At 47.9% G+C, this 16,718-nt stretch overlaps 1 protein-coding gene across 5 annotated transcripts in view; it reads left to right on the forward strand.

The window, feature by feature from the left end:
• The window catches only part of Med13l (mediator complex subunit 13L), a 232,919-nt gene that overhangs the window by 191,925 nt on the left and 24,276 nt on the right, over nt 1-16,718 (forward strand). For 4 of the 5 annotated variants that reach the window (XM_028878799.2, XM_028878797.2, XM_028878800.2 and 1 more), the window contains 8 exons: nt 696-1,427; nt 2,284-2,509; nt 3,405-3,510; nt 3,797-3,921; nt 6,706-6,805; nt 11,143-11,363; nt 12,062-12,267; nt 15,085-16,022. In XM_028878799.2, the coding sequence (XP_028734632.1) occupies nt 696-1,427; nt 2,284-2,509; nt 3,405-3,510; nt 3,797-3,921; nt 6,706-6,805; nt 11,143-11,363; nt 12,062-12,267; nt 15,085-16,022 (2,654 nt within the window). The remainder of the gene's footprint in view (nt 1-695; nt 1,428-2,283; nt 2,510-3,404; nt 3,511-3,796; nt 3,922-6,705; nt 6,806-11,142; nt 11,364-12,061; nt 12,268-15,084; nt 16,023-16,718) is intronic. The other variant, XM_028878798.2, reaches the window with a different exon arrangement.

The raw sequence follows: 16,718 nt of genomic DNA on the forward strand, positions 1-16,718 counted from the left end.
CAAATGTGGCATTTCTGCTGAGATGAGGTGGGTGTGCAGATGTGGCATTCTTGCTGAGACGAGGTGGGGCTTAGGTGCATTTGTTCATTTGTCTGACTCCCAGCCTTTGACCTCTTTCACGAGTGTCTGAAATTCACAGCTGTCTCACATTTCCTCCCCAGATATAGTCGGGGGCAAGGCTATACATATATTTATCCCGCTAAGCGATCTCGTTTATCTTAGTTTCATACTTTGGAGGGTGGAGCACAGTAATTTTATTCCTAGTTTACAACATTGCAAGTCCTTTAAGCCATGTGTATTACAGGTAGAGTGTTGAGAAATAGAAATTGAATTTTTGTTTTTTGGACTTTTCTGGTCATTTAATTTTATAGTCTTCAGATGCAGTGTGAGTAGGTTATCTGAAGCTCTTGTCTAATTAGCAAGATTTGGGATTAGCAGGATATTAATTTGTATTTCACAGTAAGTCCACTTTTTATCTGCTTGACCTTATATATGACTGGTTCTTGGCTTCCTGTTGGGTACTTGTATTTTAGTGATTATCAGCTTAGCTGGGTTGGGAGCCCTTTCAGATGTCTGTCCTCACACATGCCCAGGAAGACGACAGGCACCATTCAGAGAACTGCTCTGGTGCCGTTGCAGTCGTGCTGTTACCTGCATCCGAGTGTCTGTTGACTTCGCTGTACCTCTCCTTGTAGGCATAAACTCTTAAAGCGGTGTACAGTAGGACCCAGCCGCCCGCCCGCAGTGGCTCAGCCAGGCTTCGGTGCGGGACCCCCGTCATCCTCCTCCTTACCACCTCCTGCTTCTTCTAAGCACAAAACAGCAGAAAGACAAGAAAAAGGAGACAAGTTGCAAAAGAGACCCTTGGTGCCCTTTCACCACAGGCCCTCTGTGGCCGAAGAGTTATGCATGGAGCAGGATGCGCCTGGACAGAAGCTAGGGCTGGCAGGGATAGACGCCTCCTTAGAGGTGTCAAGCAGTCGGAAGTATGATAAGCAAATGGCCGTGCCTTCCAGAAACACAAGCAAGCAAATGAATCTGAATCCTATGGATTCACCTCATTCCCCCATTTCCCCTCTGCCGCCCACACTCAGCCCTCAGCCACGAGGTCAGGAAGCAGAGAGTTTGGACCCCCCTTCTGTCCCTGTGACTCCAGCCCTCTATGGAAATGGGCTAGAACTTCAGCAGCTGTCCACGCTGGATGACAGAACTGTCCTTGTAGGCCAAAGACTGCCTCTGATGGCAGAGGTCAGCGAGACAGCCTTATACAGTGGGATTAGGCCCTCCTACCGGGAGTCATCGGAGAAGTGGTGGCAGAGTTTTCGCCTCCCACCCAGTGAAGATGCTGAGTTCCGGCCTCCAGAGCTCCAAGGGGAGAGATTTGACACCAAACTGGACGTGAACCCCGAGAGCACTGCACTGCAAAGGTGAGGTGACCCTTGGGTGGAACCCTCGACATCCATGCTCTCCTGTTCCTTTGCTAAGCCTTCACTGACTTGTAGACTCTGTAGATGGGGAGTGTCTCAGAATCCAAACCCCTGTTCTCCAGGAGACTTACCAATGTGGTGCTGTTTAAATACATGGCATATAAAGGTTTTGCTGTGGCACTTTAGGATGTACAATGTGTGTTCATTTATTTGTTAGTCAAGAATGTGACACTTTAACATTAGACTTCCCGTATGGCACACTCGGCTCTGTCATTCTCGGGCTTTGGTGTAGGCGACCTCACATGAGCGATCCTGCGGCCTTGTCTCTGTCTGTGCTGATGTGCTGACCGAGGATCCAGGACTGCGCACCTGGTGCTGATGCCCTGTGTTTTCTGTTCAATCTGGGCTCAGACACAGCATGGACTAACAAAGCTGCCTTAGCTCTGTCTGAGTGTGCCTAAGATCACGAGAAACAAAAATCTGGTACTGGAGACTTACTAGGCTTTTTCAGGGTTTAGTTTACATTTTCTTTTAAATCATAAATACTGAGCTGGTAAGATGACTGGGCAGGCAAGCACACTTAGAACCAGGCCTGGCGACCGGTTTCTCTTTTCTATGAAGTGCTTGTGTTCATCAAACTGAGTACTATGCTGAGTCCGAATTAGTACTGCCCAAGCCTGATGACCTGATTTAATCTCCAGAAAGGAGAGAGCTGACTCTCTGACCTTCACAAGGTACACGTGCATGCACATACACAAATTAAATAGTAAAACATTGAAAAATTAAAATAGTGCTTTGAAAACCAAGCATCCTTTTACCTTCTCTTACTCAGACTGTTGCTTATTTTCCCTTTCAGACTCTTAGCACAACCTAACAAGCGGTTCAAAATCTGGCAGGATGAGCAGCCGCAGGTGCCATCCCTTCCCTTCCTCGACCCATCACCTCTGTCACAGCAGCCTGGAGACACTTTGGGAGAAGTCAATGACCCGTATACCTTTGAGGATGGGGACATAAAATACATCTTCACAGCAAATAAGAAATGCAAGCAGGGAACGGAGAAGGACTCCCTAAAGAAGAACAAGGTACCATTTACTGCAGAGGGAGTCCAGCTGGTTGTGGGTTTGGGTGTCTATTCACTGTGTGTGGGAGTCTCCTGAGGCAGAATGTCTGAGGTAGTCCTGCCTGGTTGCTCTGTCCTCATACTCATGCTCTTGGTACTATTGTACGGAACAGCGTTTTGTTCCTTTTGTGTCATGGCTCACCTTTGTTCCAAAGGAAGCTGCATATTTTCCAGGCTGTAGCTTGTACCGCATGCCTCCTCTCATATGCTAATTATTGTTGGCCTGTGCTCCCTGCTTATTTCTTTTAAAATATTTTCCAAAATACTTAAAATGTAAAGCAAAAAATGTTGAGAGCAGTGTCTCTTTTTATGAAGAGCTTATGTTCACTGTGCAAGAGCTGTGCCTGTATGTTCTCTGAATCCATGTCAGTACTGCCCATAGACTGTCAGCGTGAGCTGGTCTGGTTCCATTGCCATGATAGAGAGTCTTGGGTGTGCCTGCCAGCTTTAGCCATTTAAGGAGGTGTTCTGGAGAGAGTAGGGAAATTTGCAGCTAAAGAGGCCAGTAGAGTCGAGGGGACAATGACAGGATCTGTGTAGATCCAGAGGCTTGCTCTGTCACTTAACATTGGCACAATTACTTAAGACAGTCATGACAGGTCTGTGGTCAAATGCCACCAGAACCACTGAGTCACTGAGACCACCTCACCTGGAGGGTCAGAGAGAAACGGGGGTTCTTGATTCTGTGCAGTGCAGAGCAAGGACACGCCTTTGATTCCCTTTGGTTGCATAGACCATGGTTTTTCACACTGCTCATAACAGGTTCCATTCGACGCGCTAATTCTTTGTGTTCTCCCTCATATCCCACACTTTGGGTTGCTGTTCATGTGTTTTGTTTGGCTGACTTTATTACACAGTCAGAGGATGGATTTGGTACCAAGGATGTCACTACACCAGGTCATTCCACGCCGGTGCCTGATGGGAAAAATGCCATGTCTATTTTCAGTTCTGCTACTAAAACAGGTGTGTACATTGTTATTTGACTCACTTGGATTGTTGCTAAAGTAAAATGCAAAGGAGATTCTTCTCAATTTAAAATTATATTCTTATTGCTATAGCAGTAATTTGATCTCAACTTTAATGTTTTTCAGTTCTGATAAGCATAATTGGAAATAATTGTGTCTAAATTTAAGTAGGACCTAGGAAGGAACTCCCCAGCAGACCTTGTTCACTGAGGTCCAGTCCATGTCCTTCCCTCTTGCTCAGCTGAGGAGCCTGCTCACTCTGTGTCCTTCCTCCTTTCCCGCAGATGTCCGGCAGGACAGTGCTGCTGGCAGAGCTGGCTCCGGGAGCCTTACCCAGGTGACAGATTTGGCACCTTCCCTGCACGACTTAGACAACATCTTTGATAACTCTGATGACGATGAGCTTGGGGTGAGTCTGCTGAAGCTGCATGTGTGAGACCCACCGCCATGTGGTGGCCGGGCCAGCATTTCAGGATTTCGTTGTCGTTTTCTTCACTGGACTCAGGACTCTCACTGTAGGCCGTGGTTCTCAGCCTCCCTAACTCTGCAGCCCTTCAGTACAGTTCCTCATGCTGTGCTGCCCCCCAACCATAACATTCTTTCTGTTGCAATTACTTCATAATTGTCATTTCGCTGCAGTTATGAATCCTAATGTAAATATATCTGATATTCAGGATCCCTGATATGCGACCCCTGTGAAAGGGTTGTTTGCACCCAAAGGAGTTGCTACCCACAGCTTGAGAACCACTGTTTGAGGTGCTAAACAAACTCCAAAGGCTCCTGTACTTTGAACCTTTTGAGTGCCATCTACTGGTGCTTTTGTTTGTTTTACATCGTTCTTAGAGTTGTAAATATTAAAATCTTTCACATTTCAACAAATCATCCTGAATATTAAGGGCCCACAGAAATATGCATGTTTCAGATAATGCGCACCACTTTTCTGTCTACTAACTGAGCAGCCGCTGTGTGTGTGGGGAGCTGCACACATGTGCTATGTGCTGTTGTGACTTACGGTGCTGTGGTGGGAAGTGGAAGGTAGGCACATGATTGCAGTGATGGAGAAGAATTAGAAGTCTTTGGAAGTGGCCTGAGGAAGAGTCAGGAAGTCTGTGTGCTCACCCTCTTCATCTTTGTGCTCTTGGGCACACACCAGCACTGTTATTTCTGGGGAAGCTAGGCTGAATAAGACACACTCTCTTTTCAAAGAGCTTCCTCTCCATCCATTTAATATCAACTTTTAAAATAATTTGATGATCAGTTCCTTTGTGACAGGAAACTGACGCAGCTATCAAACTTACATATTTGATTCAATTGCCAGCTTTATATTGGAAACAGAACCTTCAGGTAGCCTGTAAATATGCACTGCTGTGAGTGCAGCCACAGACTAGCATCTAAAGATGCTGAGCATTGAAGTGCAGAGGGGGCAGGGCAGCAGGGCTTCAATTAAGGCTCCAGGTCAAGTAGGGATCAGATTTCTCACTTGAAACTCCAACGGAGCTACTTAACAGATCTTGGGCTTTGTGGAGCTGCACATGCCTACATGAGGATGAGATCATGAGTCTTGAGGAATGGATTTGACTGGAGAGGTGGAAAACTGGGTCATCGAGGGGTGGGGCATTAGGCGCCTGTGGAATGAGCCCTGATTGGACAGCAGAGAGAAGCAGCTAAGCACTGGGGCCTGTTGGCCTGCCACTTGTCACTGTCAGAGAGGGGTGGGCTCAGGAGACTCCCTCAGCCTTCCCACCTGGACTCTGGAGGGCGGAGCTTGTGGAAGCAAGCAAAAACCCTGTGTTATTTTGTTACATTGGGATGGGGGGTCTTAATTCACACAGTTGATCCCTGAAAGAAAAGGGCGTGGCTAGGAGAAGTGACACATCTCCTAGCTGTTGTCCTGGGGAGTTCCCCTGTGAACCTGACATCAGGAAGATGAACACAGCCAGGCTGGGGTGGAGGGCGGGAGCACCATGGTAGGTGCTTCTGGTGGTGATGGAGGGAAGCCTTGAAAGGAAGATGAGTCAAGTCAGCCAAGGAGAAGGAGCAGGAAGAGCAGGACAGAGAAGAGCGAGCAGGTGCTCTTTAGGAGGGCGCCGGCCTGTTAATGGCCACAGTTGACTGCCAGTGCTGTCTACTCTGGACCCGTGACTTATTCCCTGTGCAAGTAATAATTTACTGTTAGGCTTACTGAAGACATGGTTCTTTGGGGAGTATATTGTAAGCAATATTAAACACAAAGGAGATTGAACATTTTCAATCCAAGTTTTGTTTCTTTGTGATAAGAGTTTCTTCTTTGGTTTCAACTCTAGCATTGATTTGATAAAACTAGTTTATCTAGTGAGTAGAGGAGGGAGGGAGGCTGCTGGTTGAACACTCAGATGTGTTGGAATTTAATTGTACCTTCAACTGTGTATTAAGTAAGTGTAAATAAAAGGCATTCTATCTGCAAGATCTTTTTTTCCTTTATTATCTTGGGTCTACTTTATTGTGTGACCAGCCCATTTGAGTTCTTAAAGATGCTTTTTGCTAGTAAGGAAGTCATCTTGTTCTCCATAACTGACCAGTTGTCTGTGCATTTAGAGGTTTTTGAATGAAGCTGCCCTTGTGACACAGGAGATTATCTTTTAAATGGGATGGTAGCTCGTAAAACCATAGCTTTGGGGGCTGCAGAGATGGCTCAATGGTTAAGAGCACCGACTGCTCTTCCAGAGGTCCTGAGTTCAATTCCCAGTAACCACATGGTGGCTCACAATCACTTGTAATGAGCTCTGGTGCCCTCTTCTGGCCTGCAAGGACACATGTAGGCAGAATACTGTATACATAATAAATAGAATAAATCTTTAAAAAAAAAAAAAAGATAGCTTTGGGGAGCACAGGACCACTGTTTTAGCTGCCTTGTCCCACGGAAGGAAAGCCAGCCCCACAGCCGGTCACTGCTGGATACTGCCGGCCAGCTACTGTGTTGGCAAATCTGCACTGGTACCCACCTGAAGTGGTGTCACGGAAGGCCTATGCGGTCTGCCCACCAGGACCCAGGAAACAGACTCCCTTGCTCTCTCTTCCCGAGAAACTTGTTAGCGTGTCCCTGGTGTCGCTGCCTGCAGGTGTTGTAGAAAGGAGCTGTATAAAGTACTGCTTTATCCTTCAGGGTCAGCAGGCCTGCACCCCAAGCTTCTAACGGTACCACTTCTGTTCTCAGACCGTGTCCCCTGCGCTGCGCTCATCCAAGATGCCGGCTGTTGGGACTGAGGAGCGGCCCCCTGGGAAGGATGGAAGAGCTGCTGGCCCTTACCCACCAAGTAGGTGCAGGCGCCTGAACTGACCTGGTTGTCACTGAGAATTCAAACTTCAGAAGTTAGAGCCTCTGAGAAGGCAAGAAGCTGGTCAGAGACAGAACCCACCCTCATTTGAAGCCACAGTGTTTTGTTTTCAAACTAAAAGTGGAGCCCCAGTTTACAGGGCAGGAGGCCTGTTGGGGTTGCTTCCCTGGTAGGTCACAGCTGCACACTTAACGTCTGAGCTCGGCACTGTGAGAATGTACGGCAAATGGTTCAGCTTTCAACAGCTATAATTGTGGATACTGAGTGCTTGTCAGGAGTCGTTGTGCCGTTCTGTTTCCTTTTGAAGCAGTTGATGTTAGTGCCATACACATGGGAGGACAGGGCAGTGCAGTCTCTACCTGAAGGAAGTGGGGACCACAGACTCTGGGCAGACATATTACATTGCAAATCATGCCGTAATTTTTGCTCATTCATTTCAGCTGCAAATGAGAACAAATCGAGGGGAAACCACCATGTCACAGGATGAGTCCAGAAGTTTTATGAACCCCTAAGTGTAGAAGTGGGACATGTACAGAGTTTAGGATTTTGACAGTCTAAGTAGATCTATAGCTTTTTAAAATAGCAAAGCTTTCTCCAGCATGACATGGATGGAAATGAATAATGATAGCCAGCCAGTTGCTGTACTTTTTAAAAATTAAACATTTTTCTTTTTTATTACTCTGCACTGTAGAATTTTATCAACATGGAATTTCATATGAAAGACACATGTACATATAGGTAGGTCAGGTGAGGGAGGACTTTGCATGTGCAAAGGGCACACACAGGAGACATTGCAGTGTCTGGAGATGTAGCCAGGGTATCCCCTTACTGCAACCCTCCTACAGTGTTATGGTCAGACTGTGCTAGCGTTTCATTTTTTACTTAAAAGGCGATGATTTTAGAAAAAAAAAAAATGGACTCAGAATCTGATGGTAAAGTACAGGTTGTAAAAAGGAGTTAAAATGTAGCCCAGAAGTAAAGAGCCAGGAAGATCGAGGACAAGCCATATGTGACTCTGTACCGGTGAAGGGAGGGCAGAGCAGACACAGACACGGGCCTACACACGCCTTTGCCCTCAGCAGTGGCCGTGCAAGCAGTGTGCTCTGATACATTTCACTCAGCTGACTTTCCTGACTGCTGGGCAGCTTGTGAAATACAGTGTCTACAGGAGCACCGCCCAGCAGAGTACAAGGAAGGGAAAGCCAGGGCCACATTGTACGTCCACAGAAGGAATTTTGTGAATGAATTTCTATGGAGCTTAATGGGTCAAGTGTCATTTTAAATGCGACCAAGTATGAAAAGTCATTGAACACTTCCTTGGGGGCTCTCTGGAACTGCATGTTCTACACATACCAGCTTGTCTCCGTTTGGTCCAGTTCTGTTCTGTTCTGAATGACATTTTTGGCTAATGTGGACCGGTTGAAGACTGGTACTATTTGTGTCTGTAACAATGAAGACTCAATACACTGAGCAGACCAGTTGCCTATGAATTTCTTCGAAATTGTATCTTTTTGAAGAATGAGTCCTAGAGAAGGCAAAAAGAAAGAATTGGACCACTCAGTTCAGTTCTCGAGGAGTGCTTATTGTACATTGGCTGCTGCTCTGTGCTCTGGGGCACAGGGAGCCTGAGAAAGAAGCCAGTGGTGTGGGGTGAGGTTGGAGGGTGCAGGGCAGCTGGGAGGAAAGGCAGGGCACAGCCCCCTCCAGTCCTTCATCTAGTTGCCTGTTCCTTTTTTTAGGAGCGGCATTGTGCCAGCCAGTTCTCTGTATGGAGACCTGGTGTTCGTTTCCTCAGGCTTTCTACTTGCTCCCCCGGGCCTACTCTTGGAGCTGTGTCTAGGTGTGTTTTCACTGCAGTGAAGCCCCAGCTGGGAGGTGGACACCAGTGTGCTGGCCTCACTCCCCTGTGTTGAGATGCACATGGGGAAGTACTCACTTGGCACTGTGTTCTCTCATTAGTGTGCAGTGTGAGGGGTTTCTAGTAAGGTACGGGTGGGGACCGAGGGTCGTCTCCCTTAGAACTCTCTGATGGTAAGAATGGTGGAGAGTGCTTTGTCAAGTGGGCCTGTGGCAGATGATATTTTACCTTTATGAAAATGAGCAGGGTACCAGAGGTTTTGAAAACAGGGCTGTGACTTTGGTAGGTAGCATTAGTAAGGTGGGTGGCCTCAGCACAAATAAACATACCATGTTTCTTACAGGAAATGTAAAACAAATCTATTTATTTATGTATTTTAACTTTTAATAAGATTTTATTTTTACAATTTTTAGTTGTTTGTGTGTGTACACACATGACTACAGGTGACCTCGGAGGCCAGAGGTATTGGATCCCCTGAAGCTGAAATTACAGACAGTTGTGAGTTTCCGTGTGGGTGCTGGGAACCGAACCTGGGTCCTCTGCAAGAGCAGCCAGTTCTCTTAACCACTGAGCCATCTCTTCAGCCTCTGTAATTTTGTTTGTTTAGAAGGTCTCATTATGTAACCCTGGCTGTTCGGGAACTTGCTGTGTAGACCAGAATGGCTTTGAACTCAGAGATCTTCCAGCCCCTTCCTCCTGAGGCCTCAGCAGTGCTGGAATTAAAGGCTTGGCCACCATTCAGTTTTAAAGTTAGTGTACAGAGAAACGAACCCCGTTGTAGAAACACACACACATTGGTCTACTCTCCCTCACAGCCCTTCCCATCCATCCTGACCTCCTCTCACTGGTCCCTATCTCCCCCCAAATAGAGACTCCTTCTCTGTAGCCATTGTGGGTGGGGGGAGGTAGAAATTTTTTATCATAGTCAGAAACTTAATATTTTGACTCTAAAGAGATTATGCTTTAATCTTAGAGTTATTGCTCTTTGACTTGGGGAAATGGTAGAGGTATTGGGTATATTTCTTAAGTTAGCCCTAACCCTACAGTAATCTTCCTCTTTGTTTGAATACAATGTATTGATTTTATTGGAGGCCTTTCTCCTGCTTTAGGTTAATAACTTGTATATAGGGTTTCAAATAGTTGGCTTGGCTGGCCTCCCTACTTATAAACATTTTTAAGTTCCTTACAAGTGGAGCATTGTTAAGATAGAAAGTACCTTGGCTATCAACTTGGTGAGCTTTTTCCTTCACTGAAGCAGGTACCATATCAAATCTTATGTAAATTTTCCTATAGACAGCAAGTAGAGCTAAAGGTTCTGATGGGTAGCTCACAACCACCTGTGACTCTCACTCCAGGGTGTCTGTTTTCTGCCTCTATGTACTGAAGCTATTGGAAGCTCCCTTGTCCCAAAGGCAAGCAAGCAAGCCTGTTAAAACTTACACATCTATAAAAACGTTATATGTGTGTGTGGGGGGGGGCGCGCAACTCACACATCTAAGGGAGACTGAGGCTGATTGGTGGGTAAGACCCTGAGGGAGGATGTGTCTCAGACATAGTTGAGCTCTGCCTGGAGAGTGTGGATCCAGCTCTGCCAGCTGCTGCAGCCAGGACATAGTCAAGTTCATTGTTCCATATTAATTCCTGCTTAAGGGCTAGGTTCCAGATAATAGCTTAGTTAAATGATGGGGCTTCAAGAAAGACAATAGCATAGGAAATGGGGACATCAAAAGTGCTAACAAGTCACAAACTCCCACTTGCAAATACAGGACACCACCTAGTGGCCATGCTTTGTAAGCACACTTGTATTGTATTAGGCGCAGCTTGCTTTGGGGAATCAGAACCTTAACAAGCCCATTAGTGAGCTGCTGTAGATACTCTGATACTGTGAAGACATGGGAAATGGGTACTGTGCGTCCTTCCTTCCCTGCTGGGGACAGAGCCTAGGGATGTGCACAGGCTTGGGAAGCACTGACTGTAAACTGCTTTCCAGCCCCTAAGTGTTTCTTAAACTGTGTGCCCTGCCCTGTTGACAGTATCTTTAGAGCCTGGGTAGTATTACTAATCCTAAGTGTAAAACTTTAGTATTAGTCTAGAAAGACAGCGTGGGATCAGTGCCCCAGAAGAGCAGGACTGTGGGATTCAATTACACCAAACCCCATCCTGCCTCTAAATAGTCCTGATTTTCTATAATATTTCAAAAACAGCTGGAAACAGTTTTTCATAATGTAGCTGAATTGCTTCCCCTTTCTGCTTAACTTGTCTCCTTTAGTGTTTTCAGAGAATCAGTTATTGAGGAAAACTTAGAAGACCTTGTTCACTTCATTGTCATGATACCATGCCGTGCAGCCCTGGGAAAGGGTGGGAAAGTCCCAGAGAAGTGTGGCTCCCAGGGTGACCTGCGTTGACACCCTGTGCCCAGAGCCTCGCTGTTGAGATGCACTTGTGATTTTGTTCTCAGCAGTCGCAGACTTGCAAAGGATGTTCCCCACCCCTCCGTCACTGGAGCAGCATCCTGCCTTTTCTCCTGTGATGAATTATAAAGACGGAGTGAGTTCAGAGACAGTGACTGCACTGGGCATGATGGAGAGTCCTGTGGTCAGTATGGTGCCCACACACCTCACAGAGTTCAGGATGGAAGTGGAAGATGGCTTAGGAAGTCCCAAGCCAGAGGAGATAAAGGTAATAATCAGTACATTAACTCCCCAAATGCAGGCTGCCTTCCAAGTGGGCCCCGTACGACCTTTAAAGCAGTGTTGTATGTGCTGCACACTGTAGCTAGAGTTGTCCTGTCTTGCCCACAGTCAGGACAAATCTCTCTCACCCGCCAGTCCCACAGCCGCTCAGACCCAACCAAGTAAACACAGAGACTTATATTGCTTACAAACTGTATGGCCGTGGCAGGCTTCTTGCTAACTGTTCTTATATCTTAAATTAACCCATTTCCACAAATCTATACCTTGCCACGTGGCTTGTGGCTTACCGACGTCTTCACATGCTGCTTGTCCTGGCGGCTGGCAGTGACTCTGACTCAGCCTTCCACTTCCCAGAATTCTTCTCCTTGTCCCGCCTACTGCCTGCCTACTGGACAATCAGTGTTTTATTTACTAACCACTCAGAGCAACACATTTGCCATACAGAACATCCCACAGCAGCACTCAAGTTCATGAGGACTCTGAATCTGGAGCACGTCACTAGCATAGTCCCTCTATGACCACTGCTTCAGTAACAATGTTGACAGTACGTTTTTTTTTTCCTTAATCACTGTAGAGAACTGTTGAACGACAGTAGATTCTGTGCCTGTGTTTTATGAAGTACTGAGCAACTATGGCTGGTTCCAGTTTGTCAGCATTAATACCAACTCCATTTTGTTGTCACAGGACTTTTCATACGTGCACAGAGTGCCACAGTTCCAGCCTTTTGTGGGGTCCTCCATGTTTGCTCCACTGAAGACGCTACCGAGCCATTGCCTCCTGCCTCTGAAGACACCTGATGCCTGTCTGTTCCGGCCTTCCTGGGCAGTCCCTCCTAAAATGGAACAGCTGCCCATGCCCCCTGCAGCCGCTTCCATTAGAGACGGTTACAAGTACGTGGGGGACCCTGCCAGTTACTGCATGTGATGTCACCTTACCGTTTCTGAGTACTTGTCACAGGGCGACTGTAGCTTACCCTCAGAGACTGCTTTCTTGGCCACTCCTGCTTTTTGAGCATGTTGTCTTGTGTGGGGAAATGTGTGCTTATTTTTAAATGAAATTTCCTATAGACAGACAAACTAAGATTATTTCAGAGAGCTACATGTCAGGCTAAGCTGGTGTGTGCCGTAGAACTGGCACTCGCTGTTATTTTTTGGTGGTGAGAGGAGCTTTGATTTGTGTAAGGTAATGATTTCAGTGTGATAGTTTTAAAGACAGTTTAAAATTGGGGAAAGCAGGAACAGATTGAGGTGTGATGTGGGGAAAGTGAAGGGAGACCTTTATGGAGCCTTGGACGTCTCGTGTTGCCCAGAGAAATAGTATTTGTATCAGCAGTGCAGATTCTGCTTTCTCTGAGATAAATAACTTTTTAGTCAGAGAAAGCAAAATTTACAAATGCTGATGTGAACCCCGGCCAAGTCCCATGTGGACAAATGAGCAGCTGAGTGCTGGTTGCTTGCTCGGTCACTGCGGGGGCTGTAGAGGGGCGTGGGCTCCAGCACATGCCCTTCTGAGGGACTGTTGTCAGGAGGGAGACTCAGTATGTATCGTCTTATTGTAAAATGTTAGCAGCTAATTCTGTGATAAGCCTTAGGAAACAAATTTGTGCTTCAGGACTCCTCTGTAGGCCACAGCTGTAATTCAGTGACAGACCCCAGCAGTTTTTGTAGTCAGTGTCAGAATGAGGAACTGGGGTGGAAATGTGACAGAAAGACTCTGGACTTGGAAGCCAGAGCCCCCATCCCATAGGACAGTCCTGCCTTTTGGAAAGTCTATGTGTGGACTTAAGGGACCCCTGTATCTGGATCTTCCACTCTTTAAAATGGAACTGTTCTGCCCTGACTCGACCCCGCGCTTGGGAAAGCTCCAGCAGCTGACGGCTGTGGACTGCGGAGGGAGAAAACTGTGGAGCTGCCCTGCCAGTGGCTGGCCTGGGCTGCTGCCCAGCCCCGGTTGGCTCTGGCTTCTGAACAAGGTCTGGGGCACCGGCACCAGATACCCCAGGCACACTCAGGCCCTGCCGGCCGTAATGACGACAGGAGCCGCTCAGCCCTTTCAACTCTCCTGCACTTACAGGTTCCCAGGACAGGCTCTGACGGTTTTCAGTCTGGGGCATCGTTCCCACCCATTGCGTGTGTCTTCTGAACCAGAGATGAGGCTGGCGGTGCTGCAGAGCACTGTCAGGCAGGGAGGTGCTTTATTGCACCCAGTCCAATGGTACGACTGTGGGCCAGCCTCGACCACTTCCCATGTGCCTGTGGGTTCTTTGTGCGCTTCCTCCAGACCCAGCACTACTGAGCAGCACGGCTCTGCACTGTCACATTCCTGCTGGGCTCCCCAGTGTCCACCACGCGGGGCTCGTTTGGTACACCCAGTACACTTGCTGACACTTGCTTCAGGTCTGCTGTGTGCCGTGCAACTTTTCTTTTTCTCTGCTGACTGTCCCGCTTCTCACACAGGCTTGGGTTTAGTCCCTTCTTAGTGAACAGGGGAAAATGAGGCTGCTAAGTAAGATGAAGTATTTGCTATCTAGGGAACAACTGAATTATTTAGATTTTCAGTTAGCAGTCTTAGTTCCTTTTTGATCCAAACCTGCAGAATCACTTTAGAATTTTGTTGAACAGAAAACTTAAAAGGAGCCTGATGAGTATGCAGATGGGTGTTAATTGCACTGTTCAATTTCTATGTCAGCTTTTGTCTGTACCCAGGATACTCTGTGTGTCAGGGTTTACACACTGTCTGATTTAGAGACCTGGGCCAGTGGTGCAGGTTCTAAAAGATTGCAGGGAAGTGGCTTGTGTAAGTGAATGGATGGATGGGTAACTCGCCAAGGAGCATCATGGTAAGCACTGGGTTCATGTGTCGAAAAGAGTCATTAAGGCTGAAAGACTTGCTGTCTCTGATGCCTTCCAAGTGCAGAGCGGGCTTGTACACTGTCTTCAGGTCTGGGAGCCTGTTGAGGATGCGTTCTATAGTGGTGCAGACATGGTCTTGTTTCCTGCCTGCCTGCTCTCCCCCAAGCCAGTGCTTATGAGATAAACAGCCCTGTCTGTCTCAGGAATGAGAGTGATTGTATGTAATACATAACATTGAAAAATGAAGGAGACTGAAAGGAAACCCAAGGAATCTCTCTGGACCTGGGACCAGAATCTGTGCATCCTTCCCAGTGACTGCTGAATGACACTGACCCCTCCCCAGAACAGGCAGATGGGCACAGCAGCCACACGGTACTGGGAACATGCGAGCCTGGCTAGCCTGGCTAGGGCTGCTGCCTTCTCCCCGTTAGGAAAGCCCCACATTTGAATGTGGGTTTGGTTGCAGCTACTTCAGTATCATTACAGAGTGACAGCCTCAGAGAGAAGTGCACAGGCAGGCTCTCCGTTTCCAAACTACAGAGATGCCGCCCTGAAGCAGTCCAGCCCACTTTCACATTTTCTTATAAAAAGACTAGGTTTCCCCAGCAGGTCCAGATGAGGACTGTCTAGTCTGGGTTATGTGGAAAGGAAGTGCCGTGTATGTGTGTGTGTGTGTGCTCGTGTGTTGGGTCTCATGTTCTGCCACTCCTCTCCCCTCCCCTCCCTCTCTCCCTCCCTTTCTTTTTTGTTTTGAAAAGAAAATTGCACATCCAGCTGCTCAGTGCAGGGCCGTGGTGTGGGCTGTGCAGGCTCTGAAGGCTGTCCTTCCTCACTGCTGTCGTGTGTCTGTTACAGTAATGTGCCTAGTGTCGGGAGCCTCGCAGACCCGGACTATCTGAACACACCCCAGATGAACACGCCTGTGACGCTGAGTAGCACGGCCCCCGCCAGCAACAGTGGGGCCGGGGTCCTCCCGTCCCCAGCCACCCCTCGGTTCTCCGTCCCCACACCACGGACCCCCAGGACTCCAAGAACTCCCAGAGGTGGGGGCACTGCTAGTGGCCAAGGGTCTGTGAAATACGACAGCACTGACCAGGGGTCACCAGCCTCCACCCCCTCTACCACGAGGCCCCTTAACTCTGTGGAGCCTGCCACCATGCAGCCGATTCCTGAGGCCCACAGTCTCTACGTCACCCTGATTCTGTCGGATTCCGTGATGAACGTCTTCAAGGACAGGAACTTTGACAGCTGCTGTATCTGCGCCTGCAACATGAACATCAAAGGCGCAGACGTCGGGCTGTACATCCCCGACTCCTCCAAGGAGGACCAGTACCGCTGCACCTGTGGCTTCAGTGCCATCATGAACCGGAAACTTGGCTACAATTCAGGACTCTTCCTTGAAGATGAGTTGGATATTTTTGGGAAGAATTCTGATATTGGCCAAGCTGCAGAGAGGCGCTTAATGATGTGTCAGTCCACCTTTCTTCCTCAGATGGAGGGAGCCCGAAAATCCCCAGAGCCCCCCATAAGCCTCCTCCTTCTCCTCCAGAATCAGCACACGCAGCCCTTCGCTTCTCTCAGCTTCCTGGATTACATCGCCTCAAACAGTCGCCACGCACTCCCCTGTGTGAGCTGGACTTATGACCGGGTGCAGGCAGATAACAACGATTACTGGACAGAGTGCTTCAATGCACTGGAGCAGGGGAGGCAGTATGTGGATAATCCCACTGGCGGGAAAGTGGACGAGGCCCTGGTGAGAAGTGCCACCGTCCACTGTTGGCCTCACAGCAATGGTAGGTGTTCCAGAATGCAGGTTTGCACCAGAGGTTATCTTGGTGCCAATGATAACTTAAAAGCTCTCTTTACTACATCACAACAATGTAAGATTTCAATCTGAAGGACCAGAAGTGAGGGGCATGCTGATTTCCTTCACATTGGAGGGTGGGGGTATCTTCTGCTGAAGCTTTTGGAGAGAAGTAATTGCCTCCTGAAACTTTTCTGTTACATTAAATCACAAACAGGCAGTGCATGTCAGCAGCCCGTGGCTGCTAAGTATCCAAGTGGCCAAGGATATAAAACTGATGATCAGTGTTCCTGTATCCTGGTACCCAGTCATCCTTCTCTTCCTTGAAACCAGCCACACATGTCCTGAGTACTTTTTTCTTCTGGTTTCTCAGTGTGGTGATCTCTTGGGACAGTGACCACATCTGATTTTATTGTAGTTCCTGGGGCACATTCCAGGGGTATGTGCTAATTACAAGTGCCCATTGGTCCATAGTCTAGCTTAGTGGTAGAAGCCCATGCTTCAGTCCCTAGCACTTGGGCAGAAGGGAGACCTGCCTCCAGCTGACAAGCAGTTCCTGGAGCTGGGCTCTACAGAGGCTGAGGAGCACCCCTCTACTCTGTGACAGACAAGTGGGACATGAAATGGTGACCGAGAGAGGAGGTCACCTGCCTTCGTGGACTTGGTGACCTGTTTGGAAGAGTGA

The sequence above is a fragment of the Peromyscus leucopus genome, chromosome 23 (genome assembly GCF_004664715.2).
Source record: "Peromyscus leucopus breed LL Stock chromosome 23, UCI_PerLeu_2.1, whole genome shotgun sequence".
Taxonomy (NCBI): Eukaryota; Metazoa; Chordata; class Mammalia; order Rodentia; family Cricetidae; genus Peromyscus; species Peromyscus leucopus.